This window comes from Protomyctophum parallelum (assembly GCF_964188405.1).
Source record: "Protomyctophum parallelum genome assembly, chromosome: 1".
Classification (NCBI taxonomy): domain Eukaryota; kingdom Metazoa; phylum Chordata; class Actinopteri; order Myctophiformes; family Myctophidae; genus Protomyctophum; species Protomyctophum parallelum.
This window is the reverse complement of record NC_139697.1, coordinates 95017922-95041339: the sequence shown is the minus strand read 5'-3', so window position 1 is coordinate 95041339 and position 23418 is coordinate 95017922. Positions and strand designations below refer to the sequence as shown.

Genomic DNA, 23418 nt, shown 5'->3' with positions numbered 1-23418 from the left:
GTGCAACTCTTTCCCCTCCTAGCTGTGCATTGGGTTACAGTGGTAGTTTGCGCACTATACCAGTTCTGGCTGCCTGACACAGTGCCTGCCAGTCTCATCCTTCTGTCTCTGTCCTGAATAGACTGTACAGGTCCACATTTCTGATGTGGTTCTCCCATGTTGACATCAAGTGTCATTCGTAGCATAATTATTTATGTAGACCCCATCCAGCCAGGGCCGTTTCCTGCTGTCGGCCTACTGCGAGCGTCAATGTCTCACGGCTAATTTCATCAAGCAACAGAGAAACAAAACAAGAAAAGCAAATATTTTCTAGATTTCCTTTTGCTTTAAGTAGCATGTGACGTGTCAAACTAGAGGGTTTCCATGATGCTGAATACATTCCAAGCATTAGTTTTGCATAAAACCACTCATTGGGCTAAATTTGGACATATCCACTTCCCATCCCAAATGTGCTGACCTCATCACATTTGTGATGACGGCTATAGCCGTTTTTAGCCCAAGGAGTGTTTTTATGCAAAACCTAATGCTTGGAATGGTTTGACATATGTCACATGCTACTTAAAGCAAAAGGAAATCTAGAAAATATTTGCCTTATATTGGATGTCAATGGTGGCCATTTCAGGCCATTTTCAACACTTTCCCCTCAGACAATTCCAGGCAACTTCTTTTTTAGGATATATTGAAGATACAAAATCAGCTGAGTTTGATCCTTTTGCAATTAGATTGAGGTTGATCCTGTATTTTCCATAGATTTCCTGTACTAATAGACGGCAAGATATGTATAACCATTGGTAAATGGTGCATTTTATATAGTGCCTTTATCCAAGGCGCTTTACAGAGATTATGCATTACATTCACACACCGATGCACCAGCCTGCACATCGGGAGCAATTAGGGGTTCAGAGTCTTGCTCAAGGACACTTTGACACTAACTCTGGGGAAGCCCGGGTTTGACCTGGGAACCGCTCTACCCCTGAGCCACTGCCGCCCCATATTCAATCTGCTAACATTCAAAGACGTAGAGAAAAGGTGAGATGCAAGTACTAGACTTAAATATCTCGATGGACTATCCCACAGCTCTGGGCCTGCCACCGCAAAAGTGTGGTCACTTCTTGTTTTGAGGGTTAGGGTTGTTGGCACATAGTCTGGTCAGCAGACCGTATAGAGCTACGAAAGGGCCTCTTGAAATCATCCGTCATGTCAGATGTCCACACTCTCCTCCAGCTCCCCTCATGATGAGTCTGGATTTGCCAAAAGACGATGGAACGGAGTTCAACTGACGTGCTCAACAAAAGGACACATCTTACAATTTAGGACAGGAGTATCCAAACCTATTTTTCAAAGGCCATATTAGAAAATAGTAAAACTATGAAACCATTACAGCTGATCAGAATGCAATTCAGGTATGAATATGAATGTACGTCCCCAGGGTGCATTAGGCTCGCGGGCCGCATTTTGGACACCCCTGATTTAAGACATAATAATGCGCGTTATCGCCGTTATGCCTAAAAGTGTGAACCTCCTACGTCCTGTTGATAGGCGATAAAGAGCATATGAAAAACAGGAAGTGGACACTGCAGTCAACAAGGAGCGGAGAGGCTGTTTGAAACGACATAGCATTCGGTCACATACATCACAATGAAGTTTGCTTCGACCTGCGCAATATCATGTGAGTATTGTGTTACTAAACAAGGTTTTTAAAGTTGTGTTTTTTTCTTTATTATGGTTAAGCCCAAGCTGAAAATGTATAACTATAAGTAAGGATGGAGCTCGTTAATTTGTATTGATAACGAGCACCTTATCGATCAGGCTTATCGAGCCGGGTTCTTATCGAGCCCACTATCGAGCATTTTCTATTATTTTGTGGAAAGACGGGAGACAATTAATTCTGAACAGAACCAGTATCTTTTACTAGGGCCGTCAAATACAGTACGTTTCTAACAGACGGGAAGCCAATTGACCTTTTTACCAATACAATTATATTAAAGAAACTGTTAACTGGTTGATATGTGTACAGTCACTTTAAAAGCGTCATTTTGTTCTACAAGCTCACAATGAGTCGCAACGCGACACATTGTGAGCTTGTAGATCTGCTATTGTCAAATGGTTAATGTATGTTTTGTAATAATAATCAAAATGTAACTAGTAACTAATATTTAAAAATAAATGGAGTGGAATAAAAGTGCAATAATTGACTCAGAGACGTAGTGGAGTAGACGTAAAAGTATTGGAAATTGGGAATACTCAAGTGAAGTACAAACACCTCAACATTGCACTCATAAGTGCAGTAGCCTACTTAAGTAAATTAACTTAGTTAACTTATCACTTTTCACCACATACTGGCTAAAACATCCCCTCTCATTCTGCTGTGGAGAGACCAAATAACATAAATTAATAAATAAATAGTTAATAAAGATACTAGTAGCCTACTACAGTGTAGGCCTATCTATAAAATGATTTAACTAGATTTTAAGTGTTTTATTATAGATTCAGGCAAAGACAAAGAGGTACAAATTATTACAAACAAATTATTTTATTTTATTCATTTGATATAGGCCTATTTATGATACAATTTACCAAGGTGCATACAAACAGTAGAATTATCCGGATAGCACAACATGTTAGAGAGGACTTAATTCCAGAGGAAGAGAGAGTTATTATGAGGAAGCTGCAGGGAACCAAATGAACGTGAAACACTGCAAGAAACAGGATACCAAAACAGAACAACACACACACGCATGCACGCATGCACACACGCACACACACACACACACACACACACACACACACACACACACACACACACACACACACACACACACACACGTGCAGATGCACGCATGCACGCACGATATCGTAAAATCAATGCTAATTTAACTCTGAGAGATCAAAATAGTAAAAGAGGCAAAGAAGTTCATAGGGATAAGGGGTTTAGCACTGACGAGAATAGGGCCCTATACCCCCAGTTATAGTTTGCACAGGGGACAGTATAGACCTAGATTAGGGCTGTTACACCAGTTCGATCCCCGTTCCCCCCTGGGTTCTTCACGTGTCACTGAGCAACTGCTCCTGATTATCACAAACATTTTGTATGTCTCTCTCTCTCTCTCTCTCTCTCTCTCTCCACACACAGTGCTGTATCTCCTTGTCTGCTGTGGACCTGCTCAAACAGATGGTGAGACAACTTCAATACATCTCATTTTGGGTAGTGTGTGTGTGAGAGTCATCTGATGAGTTCCATCCATCCTGTTGTACATGTTCATGAATGCTTTTTCATGGAGGAGCTCCTGAGAGTGGTGCTAGCGGCCGTACAGAGCGGTGTGGCGGTGTCTTACTGTAAGCCCAAACCACACCAAACGGTCAGGTTGGGACAAAACCTTAAAAACGTTTTTAAGGTAAAACACACCTATGCAACTCATTGAGTTGTAAATGAGTTGGTGTGGTCTACCAAAAACCGTTTTGTCCCAACCTGACCCTTTGTCGTGGCTTGGGCTTTAAAGAGTTGATATGCAATGGTTTACAGAAATGTGCAACAGTAACATTTCTTACTGTCTAGTCCACACAAACTTGATTTAGAAAATAGGGGAAAATATCCAGTAATATATATATGTAGCCTATGTCTTAATAAAACCTTTATGTATTATATAAAATCGCACCCGTGTGAAGTGAGGGGCGCTCTCATCATCATACATCATCTAATTCGGGCCAATCACAATTTGCGTGCCTCACCATCGTCTTCAACGTTTGTGTTTTGTTTGTGTACACAAACCCTCAAAGCCGGAGATCAGTTTCAGGAATTGTGACATTTTTACACAATGCAACTGTGTATTCTCACAACAACACTATAAGTTTCAATGTTTTTCTTCTCACTCAGTCGATCATCCAGTGAGGCTGGTCAACGGACTACACTCGTGTTCAGGCAGAGTAGAGATCTACCACGATGGCCTTTGGGGAACAGTGTGTGATGATAAGTGGGACGTCACCGATGCCCAGGTAGTGTGTAGACAGTTGGACTGTGGAACGGCTCTGGGCGCAAAGTCGAACGCATTCTTCGGACCGGGAGTCGGGAACATCTGGTTGGATGACGTCAGATGTTCAGGCGGTGAATCAGCTCTCTCGCAGTGCAGACACAGAGGGTTTGGAGATACCAAATGTCTTCACAATGAAGACGCTGGTGTTGTTTGCAAAGGTATATATATAACATAATCCATACATATATCAGTAACTGCAGTTATTGGTATAGGCTATATGCACACACTCTACAGTGGACGCGCAACAGGCCAACAGCACGCACACCAAGGCCCGCCTCTGCTCGATCATGATTGGAGGAAGGCCCCTCTCTATCCTATTGGGCCACCTAGCCAAAAACGAAACCTACGCTTTTTTAACCCCAGGGGTAAACTGGGGACAGGGAGGAACTCCTTATATGGTCAGCACACTCTATAGTAGGGAGGATTATCACAAAAAAATAAAAGTGATATTTGAATTAAGTGAAATCACTGAATATACCTTTAATATATTTATTTATTTTATGTCTTTAAATCAAAATGACATTTTGGTAAGAAATATTGATGAAATATCCTCAATAGTTTTTCTGATGATTAGATGTTACAAAATACTCCTACATTGACTTGTCTATAGCCTACCTACTGTATGTACTCCCATGTACTGCTTATTGTCTTTTTTATATGTTGCTCTGTTTTGACACTTTGAGTTAATGATTTTCCTTCCTCTTTGCTTTTATCTATCTTTTTGCCTCTATTATGCTCTGTGTTGTGAAGCACTTTGGTTCAATAGATTCTGACATTATCTAACAGTACAAACTCCAGTACAGCATTCCACACGCACGCACGCACGCACGCACGCACGCACGTATCCACACCTGGATATTAAACCACACTTTTGTTCAGTGTGAATACGTATTTGGACTGACTCTTGAACTTGCTAAAACTGTTTTACAGATGATTCTGTCATCCTGGTGGTGAGTCCTTCTCACCAAGTGACTGAGGGACATGAAGTCACTCTTCAATGCAAACGCAGAACAGACTCGTCTCTCTCCAACGTGGACTTTTATAGAAACGAAGAACTGGTCCAAACTAACACCAATGGAGAGATGATCATAGCTGCTGTATCAAAGTCTGATGAGGGATTCTACAAGTGTAAATATTCTGGAGGAGAGTCACCACAGAGCTGGATGGCAGTGAGAGGTACTATGAGCTAATAATGATGTATTATTATTTATCGTACGTACATGTATGGTCAATATTTGAAAATAATAATAATAATCTCAAATAAAACGACAAACTCTGTTGTGCATCTTTCCTGCTCTCCAGTTTGCTCATAACATTAGCCGGTGATATCATGGCGCTCTGCTCCGCGCTGCAGTGTTTATATATGTCTATGGTTGAGAGTGTAGTGTACGTTTCATGAGCATTATAATTGTATTGTTATAGTGTCTCAACCTCCAATGACTGGATCTACTCTACCTCCAGTGACTGGATCTACTCTACCTCCAGTGACTGGATCTACTCTACCTCCAGTGACTGGATCTACTCTACCTCCAGTGACTGGATCTACTCTACCTCCAGTGACTGGATCTACTCTACCTCCAGTGACTGGATCTACTCTACCAGTGGAAGAGAGTTCTCCACATGTAGTGTGGTTGATCGTAGGACTTGTTGTTGGGATTCTGCTGACCGTCCTTCTGCTTCTGCTGTGTCGATACAGAACATCTAAAGGTGAGAACTAACTACGACATTGGGTGGCTTTCATCTAGTTTTCAGAGGAATTTGCAGGATCAATGATTTGACGTACCATTTCTGTGCCTTTTTTTTTTTTTACAGCTCCATGTTGTGCCAGGTTAGTACAGTATTAACTGTCTATTCTATCAACAGCAGTATAGTTTGCATCTTGTTTTCTATTGCATTCCTGTTAAATACATCTCTTAATTACAGACCGGTTCAGTCTCAGGGAACCAATCAGGGCTCAGCTCTAGATCACAGGACCAATCAAAGTGGGTCTCCGGATGATGTCTACTGCCCACTGCAACACGGTCAGTCTGTGAAGGACAATTCTGACACCTGGTCTTATTTAAATGACTTACGTGAATCTATAACGTTACATTAAAAACAAAATATCTTTTTAATTCTGACTGACCATTTTGTGTTATTCCATGTCTTATTATTGTCAGAATAATTAACCATTGTTGACCAAAGTGAATAAAGCACCAGTACTACCGGTGATTTGTTTCCCTTTAGGCGACACTAGCGTCTATGGGAAAATCTGCCACGATGATGACTATGCTGTCTATGCAAATGGTACCGTATGTATATCATTTTTAAAAGATCTAATCCAACTATTTCATTCTATTTTTACACATGTTTTTATATGTTATTATTTGTATTGTTGAATGTGTGTGGACCACAGAGTCCCAACCCTACTGACGAGGATCCGTAATGAACAAATAACACAATAACCAACAACAAGTGTATATAGGACTGTGATTTTGTCACGGTTTGAGTCAGGCGAGAATATAAGACCCGGGAGCCAGTCACCCTAAATCTGAGAGGACCTGTGATGTCATGACATCACTTTTTATTTGCGTTTTTTCTATGAGGTCAGCATGCACATTTGGGCAAGCTTAGTGGATATGGCCGAATTTAGGCGAAGGAGTGTTTTTGGTGCAAAACTAATGCTTGGAATGGGTTCAGAATCACGAAAAACCCTATAGTTTGACATGTCACATGCAAAGTATGATGACATTTTGCCTTATTGTCTATGGTGTGGTATACAAAAATGGCCATAACTTTTTTCTGCTATATTTGCGGCAGAGCAGAGCTCTCATTCTGTGGACGTTAATGACCAATGAATGAATGAATGAATGAGTGAATAGAAGAAAGAATGTCATGACATCACAGGTTACTCTCTATTCCTTGAGCTTTTGAGCCTGTGACTCCCCGGCTACAAGTGCAGGATGAGGCAGAGCCAGTCAGTTCAACATGTTTTATAAATCAAAAACAACTAGGCATATACAAGCTAAAAGACTGCAGACATGATACACAAACACTTCACAATGAACTAGCAGTAGCATGGAAACAACAGGGATCGGCTAGGAGACTAAACAGGACACAGCTGATTGGCTATAGGAGACTAACAGGTCACAGGTGGAGCAAACTAATAATCACAGGTGAGACAAGGCAGGTAACAGTAGCTACAGAGGAAACCGCAGGACACTAAATATTACAAAATAAAAGGAACACAACAGAGCATTAAAACACTAACTAAAACTAGGAACAAGGAACAGCAACAGGAATACGGATCGGATCGTGACACATTTATCTTCAGGTTCAGAAGTATTTGATAGATTTTTATTCATGGTCTAATTTTGTTTTTAATTTACAGATCCAGGTTATGTCAGGTAAGCAGCCTATATATATGCACTATTGATATCTTACATCAACATGACAGCAGTAGATTCAACCTGGTTTTATCCTTAATTACTATTAAACACGTATCTCCTAATCACAGGCCCGTTCAGTCTCAGGGAACCAATCAGGACTCAGCCAGATACCAGAAGATGACCAATCAAAGTGGGGCTTCTGATAATGTGTACTGCCAAATGCGAGGTCAGTCTTTGAACCAATCGTGTCTTTAATCTCAATTGTATGATTTATCATTTAAAATAAATCTCCATCATTCAAATACATATATTTATTTTTGCTAGTATATCTTATAGTCAGTCAGTCAGTCTGTTCTTTCTTTCTTTCTTTCTTTCTAGAATATTTGTATGAATAAAAAAGTCCACATGAATGATTTGATGATGTGTTTCCCTTTAGGTGACACAAGTGTCTATGTAGTAAACCAGCCCTCTGATGACTATGAAAACGGTACAGTACATGCATTTTAAATATCTAATCCAATGTGTTTAATCTCATTTCATTTGGTTGTTGTGGAACGATTCAGATGTACCACTTGCTAAATGTTTTAGTAATGCCTCCCGAGCACAGACTAAACATTATATTTTGGCCGAATGTTCAAGATAACAACAACAAACAATACAGATAGTAGTTGGATGCATGAGTGCAATTCAATATATATGACGATGCTAGTGCAGATATCAATGAAGCAACTGAAAGGGACTTACTGGAACTAAGGGATTTACTTAACCCATTTTGACCTGAGATCAGATTAAAAAAATGTCTTCTACATCCTGACAGTTTTTATGTTTCTATGTCAGTCGTTCTTTGATTTTTCAAAAATAGCAGACCTACAAGCTCATAGCGCGCCTATGAGCTTGTAGATCTTGTAGAACATAATGCTAACACCAAAAGGCGCTCCCGCCCAAAATGGGTTTAAGTAAAAGTAACAATACTGCGATATAGAAATACTCTGCTATAAGTAGAAGTCCGGTGTACACTTTTTTCATATTCCACAGTTAAATAAAGGCGGTGACAGAGTTTTAAATGTTTACTGTAACTGTGTTTTATCTCCTTTGATACAGACGTGTAGGACAAGTTGGACAATTAACCCAACGCCTCACATGTGCATGAAGTACGAACGCACGCACACACGCAAATGGAACAAATGGAACTCCACCAATAGATGCAGGGTTTACATTTGTAGCAGACACATGAATGCACGCTCACTCGTACACTCGTACACACTCACATGCACATGCACATGCACATGCACATGCACATGCACATGCACGTACTAAAGAAGATTCTCTATAAAATAAGTATGAGTCAAGTTTTTATTTTACAGTAGATTTTAAACTCTGCATGTTTGTACATAATGCTGACCTGCTGTCTCAAAGCTATACTTCCATTCGTCTCAATGCATTAATGTTATGTTTTTAGTTTTTACTCATCCTATAGTGTTGATTCAGTGTTTACATGTTTAAAAAAAGAATAGTTGACGTTAATGTCTTCCTTTATTTATTTATTTTAGGAATACATTTAGCTTCCGTTTGTTCACAAAATGTAAAGATCATGCATGAATGATCTTTGAAATGTGAAGGTGTCCGATCTCAGTTTGTACTTTAAGTTGAATTAAAACACTTTTGTTTTCACACTGATGTTTGTGTAAACCTATTTTATGCCAAGAACACTGTCATTTATGTCAAATCGTTTTGACAGTTTACAGTAAGTATATACAGTACCACATACACATACAGTTACCCTGTAGACTGTAGACATGTAGACAGTTTACAGTAAGTATATAACTCCACACATAACTCATATTTCACAGTCATGCATGTGATTGTTACCATAATAACTTCCCTGCAGTTTCTTCATCATCATCATCATCATAAAAATAATCATAAAAATGTCATCCAGATTAGCTGGAGATGGTCCATGGCAGTTCTTTTGGGCGGGAACCCTTTTTGGTGTTTTAAGCATTACGTTCTACTTTAGCTATTAAAAAACAGCAGTCCTACAAGCTCATCTAGGCTACGAGCTTGTAGGTCTGCTACTTTGAATATATATTCTTTCACAGCGAACATGTTTAACTCATATCTTTGCTTCTTGTGGGTGTAGGGGGGTCCCTAGAACAACATATTTTCAGATGGGGGTCGGCGGACAATTACATACAGTACTAGAAACAAAATTTCAAGAAATTTTACTGGGTGCCTGAAGCCCGCCAAGACTGTGCAGCATTTGAGCCACGGACCACCATTTGATGACATTTAGCCTCTCAGAAGGGTCCATATGGTTACATGTGAGCCAGGTCTCCCCATTGACTTTCAATTTATTTATTGCGCATTACGTTGCCACCAACATTCTAATGCTAACATGCTAACATGCTAATGCTAACATGCTAATGCTATCATGCTAACATGCTAATGCTAACATGCTAATGCTAACATGCTAATGCTAACATGCTAATGCTATCATGCTAATGCTAACATGCTAATGCTATCATGCTAACATGCTAATGCTAACATGCTAATGCTAACATGATATCATGCTAACGCTAACATGCTAATGCTATCATGCTAACATGCTAATGTTAACATGCTAATGCTAACATGCTAATGCTATCATGCTAACATGCTAATGCTATCATGCTAACATGCTAATGCTAACATGCTAATGCTATCATGCTAACATGCTAATGCTAACATGCTAACATGCTAATGCTAACATGATATCATGCTAACGCTAACATGCTAATGCTATCATGCTAACATGCTAATGCTAACATGCTAATGATATCATGCTAACATGCTAATGCTAACATGCTAATGCTATCATGCTAACATGCTAATGCTAACATGCTAATGATATCATGCTAACATGCTAATGCTAACATGCTAATGCTATCATGCTAACATGCTAATGCTAACATGCTAACATGCTAATGCTAACATGTTAACATGCTAACATGCTAATGCTAATATGCTAACATGCTAATGCTAAGATGTCTGAGCTGTAAGGGTCCATTTGGTTTCGTTCAGGGGGGCGGCCCGGTTCCGGCGAGCCGCCTTGCTTCTGAAACGGTCGAGAATGACAGAGTTACGTGTTTCCCCGATTTTCTCCATTGACTTTCAATGTGTGTGTGTGCGTGCACATGTGTGCATGTGCGTGCATGTGCGTTCGTGTGTGCGCGTGTTTGAGAGGTGGTCAACTTGACCTTGAATCATTAACAAAGTATCAATTTCACCTGGGCTAGGGCTAGTCTATGCGAATGCAAACACTATTGAAAGTTAAAACCACACTGACTCAGTGAGAGAACGTATGTCCGAACAAATTGCTCTATCGCAAAAAGTAAACGTCAAATGCGATTTTTGTTTTCGCCGTGAGTGACCCGAGACATTGAGGTACGCCGTGTGCGATCGTGGTGTTGGTACGATAAAGAACGTGGTTATGAGAGCGAGTTAAGAAATTCTGTTTGTGATGAAAAAATTGCTGACTCATTCATACATTTAATATGGAGTTGTATGACACATTATGATGGTACACCTGTCACTTTCAGGGCTGTAGTTCACGTTCCGTATGAATCTGGGCAGTGGTTGTGACATTGGGTGAAAGAGGACGAGTGTGGCTACAAAATTACCGAAACCCATGCGTGTAAAGTTAATATTTTGGCCGTGATGACGATTTGTTCGGAGAATTTTGCTACAGTCTTCACAATGTCTTGTCCCTCTGACCCGCTCTCTCTCTGGCCGTGCGACACTCTAAATCGAGATTTTTGCTCAGACCACACACACTTTGAACTGCGGTAGCGGGCAAACCGTGCAACGTATTAGAATTCCGTCTGAACCACAACAAAGTCGATGGCCTCGTGTGCTGTTTGAGGTTTAAATCGTGTTTCTACGTAACATTATGCCAGAGCAATGTGGCTCCAAAGTAACGTGTCGTTTTCTGTTTTTACCCGCGTTTCCCCATTGACTTTGCATGGGGCATTTTTCGCGTCGTTTATTGCGAATTACGTCGGCACGGTAACCCGAAACGGAAAGAAAAGCACAAGCACACCATTCCCGGCCGAGCCGCACGTTTCGATGTATATATTGTGGGGCTTTGGTAAACCGTGCGGCCGGCCGTAGACGTCAAAGTTTCGCGTCTTGATTATTTATGCGATTAAGTATTGGTTGCGGATTTCAACCTGTGTTTCTGCCATTGCATGGCAGGCACCCAGAATTATATTTGGGTGTCCTTGACATGAAAATGTTTGAGAACGACTGACATCGAAAGATAGGGTTTTTCAGAAAACTGTCAGGATTTAGAAGACATTTGTAGAATCGCTCCCAGGTCTAAATGGGTTAAGGCATGTGAAAAGTGAATTTTAATGAGTCCAAGTGTGAGGGGACAAAGCTTGTAAAGTAGAAATATGTGGCTCACTGTACGTAATAGTAACCAGGTTTTTATCAAAGTTAATCTGATGAAAGTTTTATTACAGTAAAACCCGGTCAGTGAGGGGCGCTCCGGTCGGTGGCACAGTGGGGGTTTGAATCCATCGCGGTGCATACAGCTTTGTCGAGCACCTATACATGTCATGTGTGTCAGGTGAGGACCCGACGCAGAGCCAGGCAGGCAAACTGAATACTGATGCAGTCCAATATATTTATTAACATAAAAATCACAGTAAAGTGTAGCAGGACATATAGATATAGAAAGTCTGTGTATCGAGGCTATACAGTAACATTGATTTATAATCTGACAAGTGAACACTGAACACAGGGAGGTTTAAATAGACTATACGCAGGTGAAACAGAACTACAATCAACACTGGGATTGGCTGGGAGATTAAAGGCTCATACATAGTCTGGATTTTCGGTGGTTAGGTGACCACCGAACTACAACATGACGTCACGAGCCGCGGTGAAGAGCAAACCACCGCCACCGCTCCAGCCCTTCTCTCAGTTTTTACTCACCACCGCTCAATGTTATTTCAGCTCCGGTGGTCAGCTCACCACCGAAAATCCAGACTATGAATAGGCATTTACAGGACACAGGTGGAGAAAACTAGTAATCACAGCTGGTGAGACAAGACAGGCAAACACCACTATAGGCAGAACAGGAAACACTAGGGCAACACTACATAATAAAAGTATACAACAGACAGATATCATGACAATACACAACAATTGTGAGGGCCGTGCCAATGTGCACCTCTAATTTCAAAGGCAGTGGGCTATACATTTTATAATGTTATTACGTTTCAAATATAACTTCATGCATGAAAAAAAAATGTGCAGATGAGGTTTGGGCACTTTGGGGTAGGCTACAGTTCTGGCAACTTTGCAAGAACTTCAAGCTACTTTCAACCCTGACTATGATAAGCTGAAATTAAATGTAAACATCCGTTTCTGCAGCAGAATCTGCGCATCAGGCTGTTATGGGCATAACTCTGAGAGTGTACAAATGGAATCAAACGAACCCAAGTGGAAGCTTTGCTGCTTTCTGTGTCCCTTTATTCCTATACTGTATATGGACTTATGGAGTTCTGTGTCAGGCATATGCCCAAATATGACGTGTTATTGTGATGTCAGAACGGGCCAGCTCCATATATGGAGATATAAGGGTGATCACTGATCAGAGCCAGTGTCTGGGCCAAATTCTGCGAAAATGTCCGGGCCGAATTTTTGTCTCACACACACACACACACACGCACGCACGCACGCACGCACACACACACACACACACACACACACACACACACACACACACACACACACACACACACACACACACACAAACACAAACAAACAAACAAACAACCACACACGCACAGTGGGTTAACCCCCCCCCCCCCCCCCACACTAGTTTGAATGACAAGCTAGCTGTGAAGTGAAGACATGCACAGGCATGCACATAGAATGTGTGGAAGTCACGTGCACGACCCGACCTGGCTGAAGTTGTGTGTGTGCGTGCACATGTGTGGCTATTGGCTAAGAATCTTACAGGAAGTGGACACTGCAGCAGACAACATGTAGCAGAGGGTCAGGGTTGCCAAGTCTGCTTGTTTCCCGCCAAAGTTGGCTTGTTCTTTTTCCAGAGTTGCGTTTCTTTCCCAGAGTCGCGGGTTGCATTGTTTTGGGCTTGTTTTAAAAAATTGCTGGCTTGTTTTATGTGTGGAATAGTATAATAAATGACCAAAACATTCATAGTTATAGACATACATAGAATTTATAATGATAAATGCATCAAATATTTAGTTATTAGTATTATATGGCGATATTATTGGGCTTGTTTTGGCTTGTTTTTCGAGGGAAGATTTGGCTTATTTCTCTCGCCAAGAGTTGGCTTGTTTTGGGCTTGTTTTTGGAGGTGGGTTGGCTTATCTCTCTCACAAGAATTGGTGATACTGCAGAGGGTCTGTGTCACCCAAGCAACGCAGCATTCAGTCACACGTCAAGATGGAGTTTGCACCAACCTGCATAACATCATGTGAGTACTTTATTTCAATAGTATACTGTAACTATGACCACCATGCAGATATAACTCGATCATATCACTTGTTCTCATGTTTTTGCAACTTGTTACCTTTGTTGCTGGTTTTATCTTGAACACTATGGTAAAAAGGAAATTTAGATTATATTTTTTTCAGAATGTTTGCCTCTTTAAACATGATCATCAGGTAGGCCTATTATGATTATACTAGGAGGAAGATTGTTTTTTTTTAAGTGTACATAAAGTGTCAAAATTATGTTTTTATTTGGCCACACACAAACATACATGGTTTCCAGTTTAACCCACCCACCTGAACTGAAGCCATGCCCACAGCTGTTGTTGCATGATACAAATTTGACCTTTTGACTAAGAAACATTCAGTTTCAGGAAGAAACTAAAAATACACAGGCAATCAAATCAAATCAAAGTTTATTTATATAGCACATTTACACTGCATTAACCAAAGTGCTGAACAAGAACATATATATATATATATATATATATATTTTTTTTTAAATGATAACAGTTTATAAACAATTCTAAAATGAACTGGGAGCCAATGGAAGCAAGCAAGGAAAGGTGTACCATGATCGCGATTTATAGTACCGTATAGTTTGTTGATTACGTTTGATGCAGTAAATGTCATTCTTTTCCTTCTTTCTTTATTTTTGAGGTATTCAAAAGGTCTTAAAAGTCCTTAAATTGTCACTTCACTGACATCTGGTCGGGCCCGCAAAATCATGTGTGACCACAGGTTGAGAACCACTGGTTTAGGCTGATGCTCTGGATCGTAAGTGCTAAGATTGTAACTTCTATTGTAACTATTACATTATTACTGTTTTATTTGGTCAAGACAGAGCATCACAGAACTCTCGCTCTTTTCACTCACATTAATATAACCTGGCAGCTGCAGCAGTTTACCTAATATAATTATGCAATGATGCCTGGGAAGTAGGTCTTCAAACCCTATTTATATGAATGCCATTGATTGATTGATTGAAATCTTTATTAACAGTTTGTAGAATTTACAGTACATTTTAAGCACAAACTCAATACAAAGACTGTCAACTGTGAGTGGACGACCCAATTAAGCATTACACTTGTTTACAACAGGGTCCACATTGTTCAATTCATCAAAACATTTAAAGACATACAAACATTTAGAGACATACAAATAGACATTTCTCTGTAGGTAAAGAACAGAACAGGAATTCATCATATGGGAAGCAAAAAAGGGAAAAGATACTATATACAGTGAGGGAAAATGGGGTGGGGGGGTGGGGGGATTCAGATTTTACAGAGGCCAGTTTCGAATTGCAGCCATCCGTAGGTGCCCTTTGAGAGCGGTTTTGAAGGAGTCAAGGGATTCACATGTCTTAATGACTGTTGGTAGGGCGTTCCACATTTTGGTGGCATAGGAGCGAAAAGAATTTAGTCCCTTGTTTGTGCCGAATCTGGGTTGTACATGGTTTGTTGCACTCCCTCTGGTGTTGTGGGTGTGGACTTCGTTTACATTAAGGAAGTATTTAGACAGGTACATGGGTATCTTAGTGAAGTATTTAGACAGGTACATGGGTATCTTGGTGGTGTATCGAATCTTGTGGACCAGACCCATTGCAAGATGCTGTACTGCCATACTGAGCCTCAAACTCCAGCATGTTCTAAGGAAGAATGTGACGTCACGCTGTAGTGTGTGCAAATAGGAGAAGGAAATCAATGTCACATTGTGACATGTTGGAGGTGCAAACAAAGGTGCTTCTTATAGATTTGTCTCCTTTTTATAGCACGGGAGCTTAACCCATTCTGAACGGGCACCCATTTTGGTGTCAGCATCATGTTATGCTTTAGCTATTTAAAAATAGCAGATCTACAAGCTCATATCGCGCCACCGAGTGGCGCGATACGAGCTTGTAGGTCTGCTATTTTTGAAAGAAATCGAAGAGTGACTGACATTTTTAGAATCTGATCTCAGGTCAGAATGGGTTCATCAGACCAGTGTGTGTCCGGCGGAAACCTCGTATGAATCTGATCTCAGGTCAGAATGGGTTAAAAGAACATTTGGACATATACTATACGCATGTCCACTATGATACTTAGGATAGGATTGTGCCATAGCTTTGTGTGGAAATTGGAATATATCACTTAGTTAATGTGTCTCTCAACCTCTGCTACCGGGTGTTGTCTTCCAAGGCAATGGCAGACTCAGTATGCCCCAAAATATGTGACTCAAAGAATATTGAAATTCTATGCTTATAATGTTCACTGCATGTCTTCAACACTGTTTGCTATACAAGCCTCGACATGGGGTCAAATGTTTTGGAGTCCTGGACAAGGTTTTGAGAATAATATTCTGGCAGATGAGTAGGCTATACTCCCTGCATGCTGCTCTTTGGTACAGCCCAACACACACCGGGTGCGCAGCGACGCGGCACAGGGCCTGGAAAATAGAACAGTGGCGTATCGGAGCGTCAGGCGAGGCGTGAACGCGCGTCGGACGCCGCCGGTGTGGGATAGGTTAATTGAAAATAACGGATGCTTTGTAGCGTTCACAGAAGGTGTGTGTTATGGGCTGTAGCCTGACACTCTTTATTTTAGGACTCGAAGGTTTGCAGCATGCAGGAAGAGGCCTTTTGTGGTTTTGCATTTCCTGTATGTGAGCTGTACATTTGGGGAAATATACCCCTGCCCCCCCCCCCCCCCACACACACACACACACACACACACACACACACACACACACACACACACGGTGCGTGGTTTGGTGGCTGTTGGAAAGATTTCGACTCTGACTTCTCAAGAACCTACAGTACGTGCACACTTACGTGCACACACATACACATTACATTACATTACACACTCATGTCTATAGGGACTTCCTTCCTTGAGACCGTAACGGTATGTGTACTGCCGGGCTTTCACAAGAGCAATAGGTGGGATGTTTTTTGGGGAGGAATTGGCTTGGATATTGCAAGACAACTCTAAATACTAACGTTTCTATGCAAACACTCACTGTATGCATCCTTGTCATCCCACTGTTTCTCAACCAGCCAGTGGATATGGCATAATGTGCCCATGTGGTCCATGAGAAAATGTTTTAAAACGTAAATACAAAAATGAAATACCATGATATTGTTGTGTTGACAAATATTGTGTCTTTAATGTTCAGATTAATTTAATGAAGTACCCCTTATCCTAATGGAAACAAGCCATAGCGCTTTCAAGGGTTATAATATCCTCTTACTTGAACTGTAGGCTAAGTTCCTGTGCTTTTTTCAGCAAACTGTTTATTAAGTAATCAATCTATGGAGGTATATATATGCACCTAAAGGCTGGGCCCTCAACAGTTGCGCTAATTTAGAGCCACATCAAAAGCAGTTGAGTTGCTTATAAGTTGTAAAAAATAAGTGCAGACAAATTGATTTTTATTTAATTAATGGCTCTATAGTTAACAGTTTGACTGTTTTTTACGATTAACCCGCATTTTAATCAACCCCCCTTCACTGCCGAGATTGTTGTATTACCTTTAGAGCATACGCTGAATTATTTGGGCTTTTAATCCGCGAAAATCCATCAAAAAAAGCTCCCGTGGTTTGTTATGATCTGTGTGTAGCATCCACCATCTTGGTGCATCCGGAAGACGCACACAAGATTGGTTTCAATGAGGCGTTGCATCCAATGCATTTCCATTGGCCTCAATTTCCCAGAAGCCCTAGCAGCCCACAGCATGTGACGATTTCGGTTTTGTCATCACAGCGAAGGCATCCAGTCTCATACTACGCGACAAAGACGGATTTTCTTTTGATTCATTACATTACGGCGGATTAAACACATAAAACAAAAGGCGGGTATGTCCGATACGGCAGCGACATTAACCTGGAGTAATCCATTCAAGGCACGGAAACTGTTAACGTGAGTGAGTGAGTCATTGGCGTTCTAAATTAACACCATTACCAACAGTTGTACAATAAGCCTAATAAAAAAGCTCTGTAGAAGTTAGTAGTTTTTATTTTCTAACGTTACTAGCCTGGGGAAAGTGAACCAGTCTTGCATCATCCTCGTCCCCCGCTGGCTGTGGTGGAGCTGCGGGGAGTGGGGCACGGCTTTCCGTGGGCTCTCAAACACGATGTGCCTAGCCCTAGATTAATCTTGTTAGTCGTGGACTACTCGTGTAGGCATATTGATTGTGAGATGTTTCCTCAATGTGGACGTGCAACTGGTGCATTGCAACAACCTTTGCAGGGAACTCATCGCATTTATTGCACTGTGCGTGCTCGGCCTCAGAGTCATTTCCCTCTCTGTTAACCACACTCGCTCTGCGGCGGTGACCGGTCGCTGAATGCACAGAACAGTGGTATCCTCCCCGACCCCACTCACTCAGGTGATAGGTGGGGTGACGTCACCCCAGTAACTTGGCTCTGCTTGCATGCATGCGCAGACACAGCGGAGCTAAATGACGACTGATGAGATACGTTTGGGGAACCGTTAATACAAAAACGATCCGCAATGTCGGAACCGGGTCTGAAACGGACCCGGTTCCGAATCCCAGCCCTAATTAGGCCCACTGGCAGAGCCTGAGCAGAGCCTTTTGTGGTGGTTCTGGAGAACCGTGGGTCCGACCGACTCAAAACCGGGCACTGCACTCCCTGCGGGGGTGTGTCAATTAGAAGTCGGTGGGGCAAACGGTTCTCGAGTTACGTGCATTACAACCATACACACACACACACACACACGCGCGCGGCGCGTGCACACATGCACGCAGACACACACAGAGACGTGGCGCATTTATTGTAGGATGAAATAAATAGTTTCAAATATTATTATATTTCACATAAGTCCATAATAGGCTTAGGTTTAGGACTTGATTTAATTTGTTGCACAATACTTGATGCAAGAAATGATATCACGTCCAGGCTTTATTTTACTGAAATATGTGAGTGGTCCAGAGCAATAAATAAATAAATGAATGAATGAATGAATGTATGAATGAATGAATGAATGAATGAATGAATGAATGAATGAATGAATGAATGAATGAATGAATGAATGAATGAATGAAAAAGAAAAGAAAAAAGAAGAGAACCACTGATCTATTCCTATCCCACGGTTACCCTCTTATTCCGTTCTCTTACTTAATCCAACCTTCCATTAAACTCACATTAACTGATATAGCCTACATTTTTAGGCTAGCTATCTTATAGGACATATATGCAATTATATGGGCACATAATAATAATTGCCTTATAATGACACCTCAATCAGGCAATCTGGTGCATGCACTTCCCTGCTTGAGATTCTAAACTCTGTAGAAATCCTTTACCTCCGACTTCCCGGTAACTGACAACATTGGTGCGTCATTGCAATAACATGGAAGTCTGACTCCCCCCCCCCCCCCCCACCTGTCGCAAGATGGTTCTCAGAAATGAACAGTTGTGTTCCTCTTGAGACGATTACGTATACTTTGAGAAATTCAAAAGGGTTTTATACATTTTTGAAGATTTGGCAACCTTATTTGAATTGCATGCATGGAAACTTTGTCCTTATACCTGTATCAGAATTGTTATAGCTATCTCAGTCTGGATCGATTGCTTCCGGAAACAATCTTCTCTGTATAGTAGATTTGTCTCTTCTTGTTTTGTTTTGTTTAGTTTCGTTTAGTTTTTTGTTTGTTTTCCACGTTTTTTGTATAATAATATTATTGTTATTATGCTTTAACTGTGTTGTCTTCTATGTATGTGGGTTTGTATGTGGGGAGGGGGGAGGGCTGTGGACGGGTGTTCTGTGTATTTTGTTAAAAATTGAATAAAATTGAAAAAAAAGAAAGAAAAAAAAAAACATTGGGTCATCATCATACTGCTGTCTGTCTGTCTGTCTGTCTCCACAGTGTTGTATCTTACTGTATAACCTATATTATCTGCTGTCTGTCTGTCTGTCTGTCTGTCTGTCTGTCTGTCTGTCTGTCTGTCTGTCTGTCTGTCTCCACAGTGCTGTATCTCCTCGTCGTCCACTGTGGACATGCTCAAACAGATGGTGAGATGCACAACATCAATGCTTTGCATTATGGGTAGTGTGAGACAAGCCATCTTGTAGCTGTTCCTGTACAATCCTAGAAATTAACCTTAACCTTAACCCATTTTGACCTGAGATCAGATTCTAAAAATGTCTTCTACATCCTGACAGTTTTCTGAAAAAGCTATGTTTCTATGTCAGTCGTTCTTCGATTTAAAAAGAAATAGCAGACCTACAAGCCACTCGGTGGCGCGCTACATGCTTGTAGATCTGCTATTTTTCAATAGCTAAAGCATAACGTAATGCTAACACCAAAAGGAGTTCCCGCCCAAAATGGGTTGGACCACTTCACCACTTTTTCCCTGCTTTTTTTTCTTTCTATTTGAAATAATAGTATTAACAAATAACAAAAATGCAGGCAAAAATACATACATAAAAGATCAACTAAACAAAATGTAACTGAAAAATAACAGCACTGGTAACTCAGTAAATATTAAACAGATCTTTGTGATTTACGTGAACCACTTGAACCCTACAGTATATCATCCATCTTCTTATAAGAACATTAGCCGGGGGAAAGCAGATCTACAAGCTCACAACATTTGGCTATTTTCAGAAAGGTCAAGTTTACTAAGAATCAAAGGTCATTAACGGTGTGAAAATAAATTAATCCAACATAAAAAAAACACATTCATTTACAGAGTGTCTTAGTCCCGCCCCCCTACCAGGGCACAGGAAATTATTCCCTGTTCATTTTCCTCATAGACTTTTCAAAAAGTATTTATTTAAAGACCTTTTAAGCCTCGTACAAAGCCAACTCGAGTTGTGACAAATCATGACAACAAACACATTTTTGTTGTGTTTGTTGTCATGCTTAGAAAGAAAAAAGAAAAAAAAAAAACGGCAGGTTACAACACTTTTTGTTGTCGTTTTTCTTCTTTGCAATTATTTGTTTGGTCCAAAATATTGTGTTTATTGTCATGATTTGTCACGACTCAAGTTGGCTTTGTCCGCGGCGTAACAGTCTTTAAATAAATACTTTTTGAAATGTCTTAGGGAAAAATGCATTGGGAATCATTTCCTGGGCCTGGCGTCGTCATGAAAGGGGCGGGACTGTTCATCGTTCCATCTCTCAGCTATAGGGAGACGTTGGCCTGAAAAACACACGCTTTAAAGCTGTTACAACCTTATGTTAATGTCATTCATGCATCACATACTGTACCATGCAGGCAAAACTGTTATTCCTATAACATTGTATAAAATAAATAATATGGAGTTAGATATGTTTTTTTATGCCCAAGTTCCTTTTACATGACCCTGTTTCAGGATAGTGTAACAAACAGTAAAAAACAGTATGAATAATAATCACATAATAATCCAGCGCAAATGTTGACAACGTGCCTTAAGGTCCCTGGACACACACACACACACACACACACACACACACACACACACACACACACACACACACACACACACACACACACACACACACACACACACACACACACACACACACACACACACACACACACACACACACACACACACACACACACACACACACACGCTGCATGTGCAGCAGTGTGCAAGCTCATTTAAAGACGATGGGAACGGCATATCAAGCAGCCTTTCTGACATTATGCAATATTTATACTGTCCTTCATTATAACAAAACTGGTTTTCTTTGCTTGTTTGTCTTCTCACTCAGTTTATCTTCCAGTGAAGCTGGTCGACGGCCCAAACTCCTGTTCTGGCAGAGTAGAGGTCTCCTACAATGACACTTGGGGGACAGTGTGTGATGATAAGTGGGATCTGAATGATGCCCAGGTAGTGTGTAGACAGTTAGGCTGTGGACGGGCTCTGTCAGCAAAGAGCAATGCATACTTTGGACGGGGTGTTGGGGACATCTGGTTGGATGATGTCAGGTGTTCAGGCAGTGAAACAAGTCTCTCACAGTGCAGACACAAAGGGTTTGGAGTCCACAACTGTAGTCACCATGAAGATGCTGGAGTTACTTGTGAAGGTAAAACAAAAAGTACTGACGGACCGACGGACCGACTGAATGAATGAATGAATGCATTTTTCACAGCATCTGCATCGGTTAAGACTGAGGTTAGGGTAAGGGTTTGGGATAGTGTTAGTAATGAGTCTGACTAAGGTAAATGTATCAGAAACATATCGAAGTGTCTCAAACCTGCCATTGCAGATGCAGTACTTTGCGGACCGCAGTTGAAAGTGATTTGCTGCCCACTTTACAATGGACAGAAATGTTTGTACCATTGACTGGCACAATGCGATGGCAATGGCAGGTTTGAGACACTTCAATGTGTTTTTGATACATTTACCTTCGTTAAAAGCAGGATTTTCAAAGCTCCACAACTCTGAAACTACGAGCGCTGTCCTTGGTGATCGTCATCCATCCAAATGTTCGGATGTCATTTGTGACTTTGTCTCGCATCTCTCCCGACACGTAAACGTTTCTGGCGACAGGTAAACAGGGTGCGCTAATGCTAATGATAGCCGACCCTTACAATGACACAGGGATGAAGATGAGCCTCTTAAAGTGGACACAAGCGCTGGCATCCACCTGGGAGCTTGTAGATCGGCAATTTTCAAAAGATTTCGTACATATTTTGAACTTGTGAAATGGGACATTCTGCAATATGAGTACTTTTACTTTTAGCACAAGTACAATTTGATGCCGAGTACATCTACATTGCAGTATTTATACTTTTACTTAAGTAAAACATTTGAGTACTGTTTCCACCACTGCCATTACAGTTGAAGAATTGGTGCGGAAGAATCTTGGCCAGTGTGAATGATGGCCAGTGAGGATCAGGCAATCGTATTCGGGAAGAGTTCGGATAAATCGGACTCAGTGTTGTTTTTGGCAGCAAATTTCTATTTTAGTTTAGTCATAGTCTTTGGAATGAAACTTCATTTAGTTTTAGTCACATTTTAGTCACCTGGAATGTGCTAGTGTTCGTCTAGTTTTAGTCGACTACATATCATAAGATTTTAGTCGACTTAAATCTACAGTTGATTTAGTCGACTAAAATGTATTTTGTCGGGTCTTTTATTTATTACTGGATCTCTTGTCCACTAGTCCCTTCCTAACCTTTTAGTCTAGTTTGTATTTTTTGATGAAATTGTCAATATTTTTTGTCATCATAGCTTAGTTTTCATCAGTGATAAAAGGTAGTCGACGAACATCTTTCGTCTTAGTGTTAATATTAGTCGACGAAAACAACACTGACTCCGCCCAGCTATGGTGACAGCATGCCTTAGAGAGGAGGGAAACAACAAGCTGTACATCTTTCGTCATGCATTACATATTGTATCATTATATAAGCAATGAATACACAATGATAAATTTGTTCTTCCAATAACAACACTATGATTTGTTTGTTTGTTTGTGTTTTTCTCACTCAGCTGATCATCCAGTGAGGCTGGTCAACGGCCAAAACACCTGTTCTGGCAGAGTAGAGGTCTCCTACAATGGAAGTTGGGGGAC

General features: G+C 40.8%; 2 protein-coding genes and 2 long non-coding RNA genes across 5 annotated transcripts in view; all 4 read left to right on the top strand.

Moving 5' to 3' along the window:
• Positions 1-1579: 1579 nt before the first annotated feature.
• On the top strand, positions 1580-5572 carry LOC310855640 (scavenger receptor cysteine-rich domain-containing protein DMBT1-like; the record flags this gene model as incomplete). The annotated part of the gene is made up of 5 exons (XM_083760733.1): positions 1580-1669; positions 3134-3175; positions 3875-4189; positions 4962-5207; positions 5454-5572. Coding segments are annotated over exons 1-5 (753 nt in total), but the record flags the coding sequence as incomplete, so codon positions are not given.
• A 31-nt stretch (positions 5573-5603) lies between these two features.
• Positions 5604-6317, top strand: LOC310865011. The gene is made up of 4 exons (XR_014569784.1): positions 5604-5738; positions 5844-5859; positions 5955-6052; positions 6258-6317. It is a non-coding gene; the product is annotated as an uncharacterized lncRNA (long non-coding RNA).
• Positions 6318-7524: 1207 nt separating this feature from the next.
• On the top strand, positions 7525-8995 carry LOC310865003. Of its 2 annotated transcripts, none has more exons than XR_014569782.1 (3): positions 7525-7625; positions 7836-7886; positions 8509-8995. It is a non-coding gene; the product is annotated as an uncharacterized lncRNA (long non-coding RNA). The 2 variants fall into 2 exon arrangements; XR_014569783.1 differs by having other exon boundaries at positions 8501-8995.
• A 9403-nt stretch (positions 8996-18398) lies between these two features.
• Positions 18399-23418, top strand: part of LOC310855630 (scavenger receptor cysteine-rich domain-containing protein DMBT1-like) — a gene marked incomplete at both ends in the record, with an annotated part of 9079 nt that continues 4059 nt past the window's right edge. Inside the window, 3 exons of the mRNA XM_083760721.1 lie at positions 18399-18411; positions 21613-21939; positions 23337-23418. The exon at positions 23337-23418 is cut by the window's right edge and continues 281 nt beyond it. Of these exons, the coding sequence (XP_083616847.1) occupies positions 18399-18411; positions 21613-21939; positions 23337-23418 (422 nt within the window). The remainder of the gene's footprint in view (positions 18412-21612; positions 21940-23336) is intronic.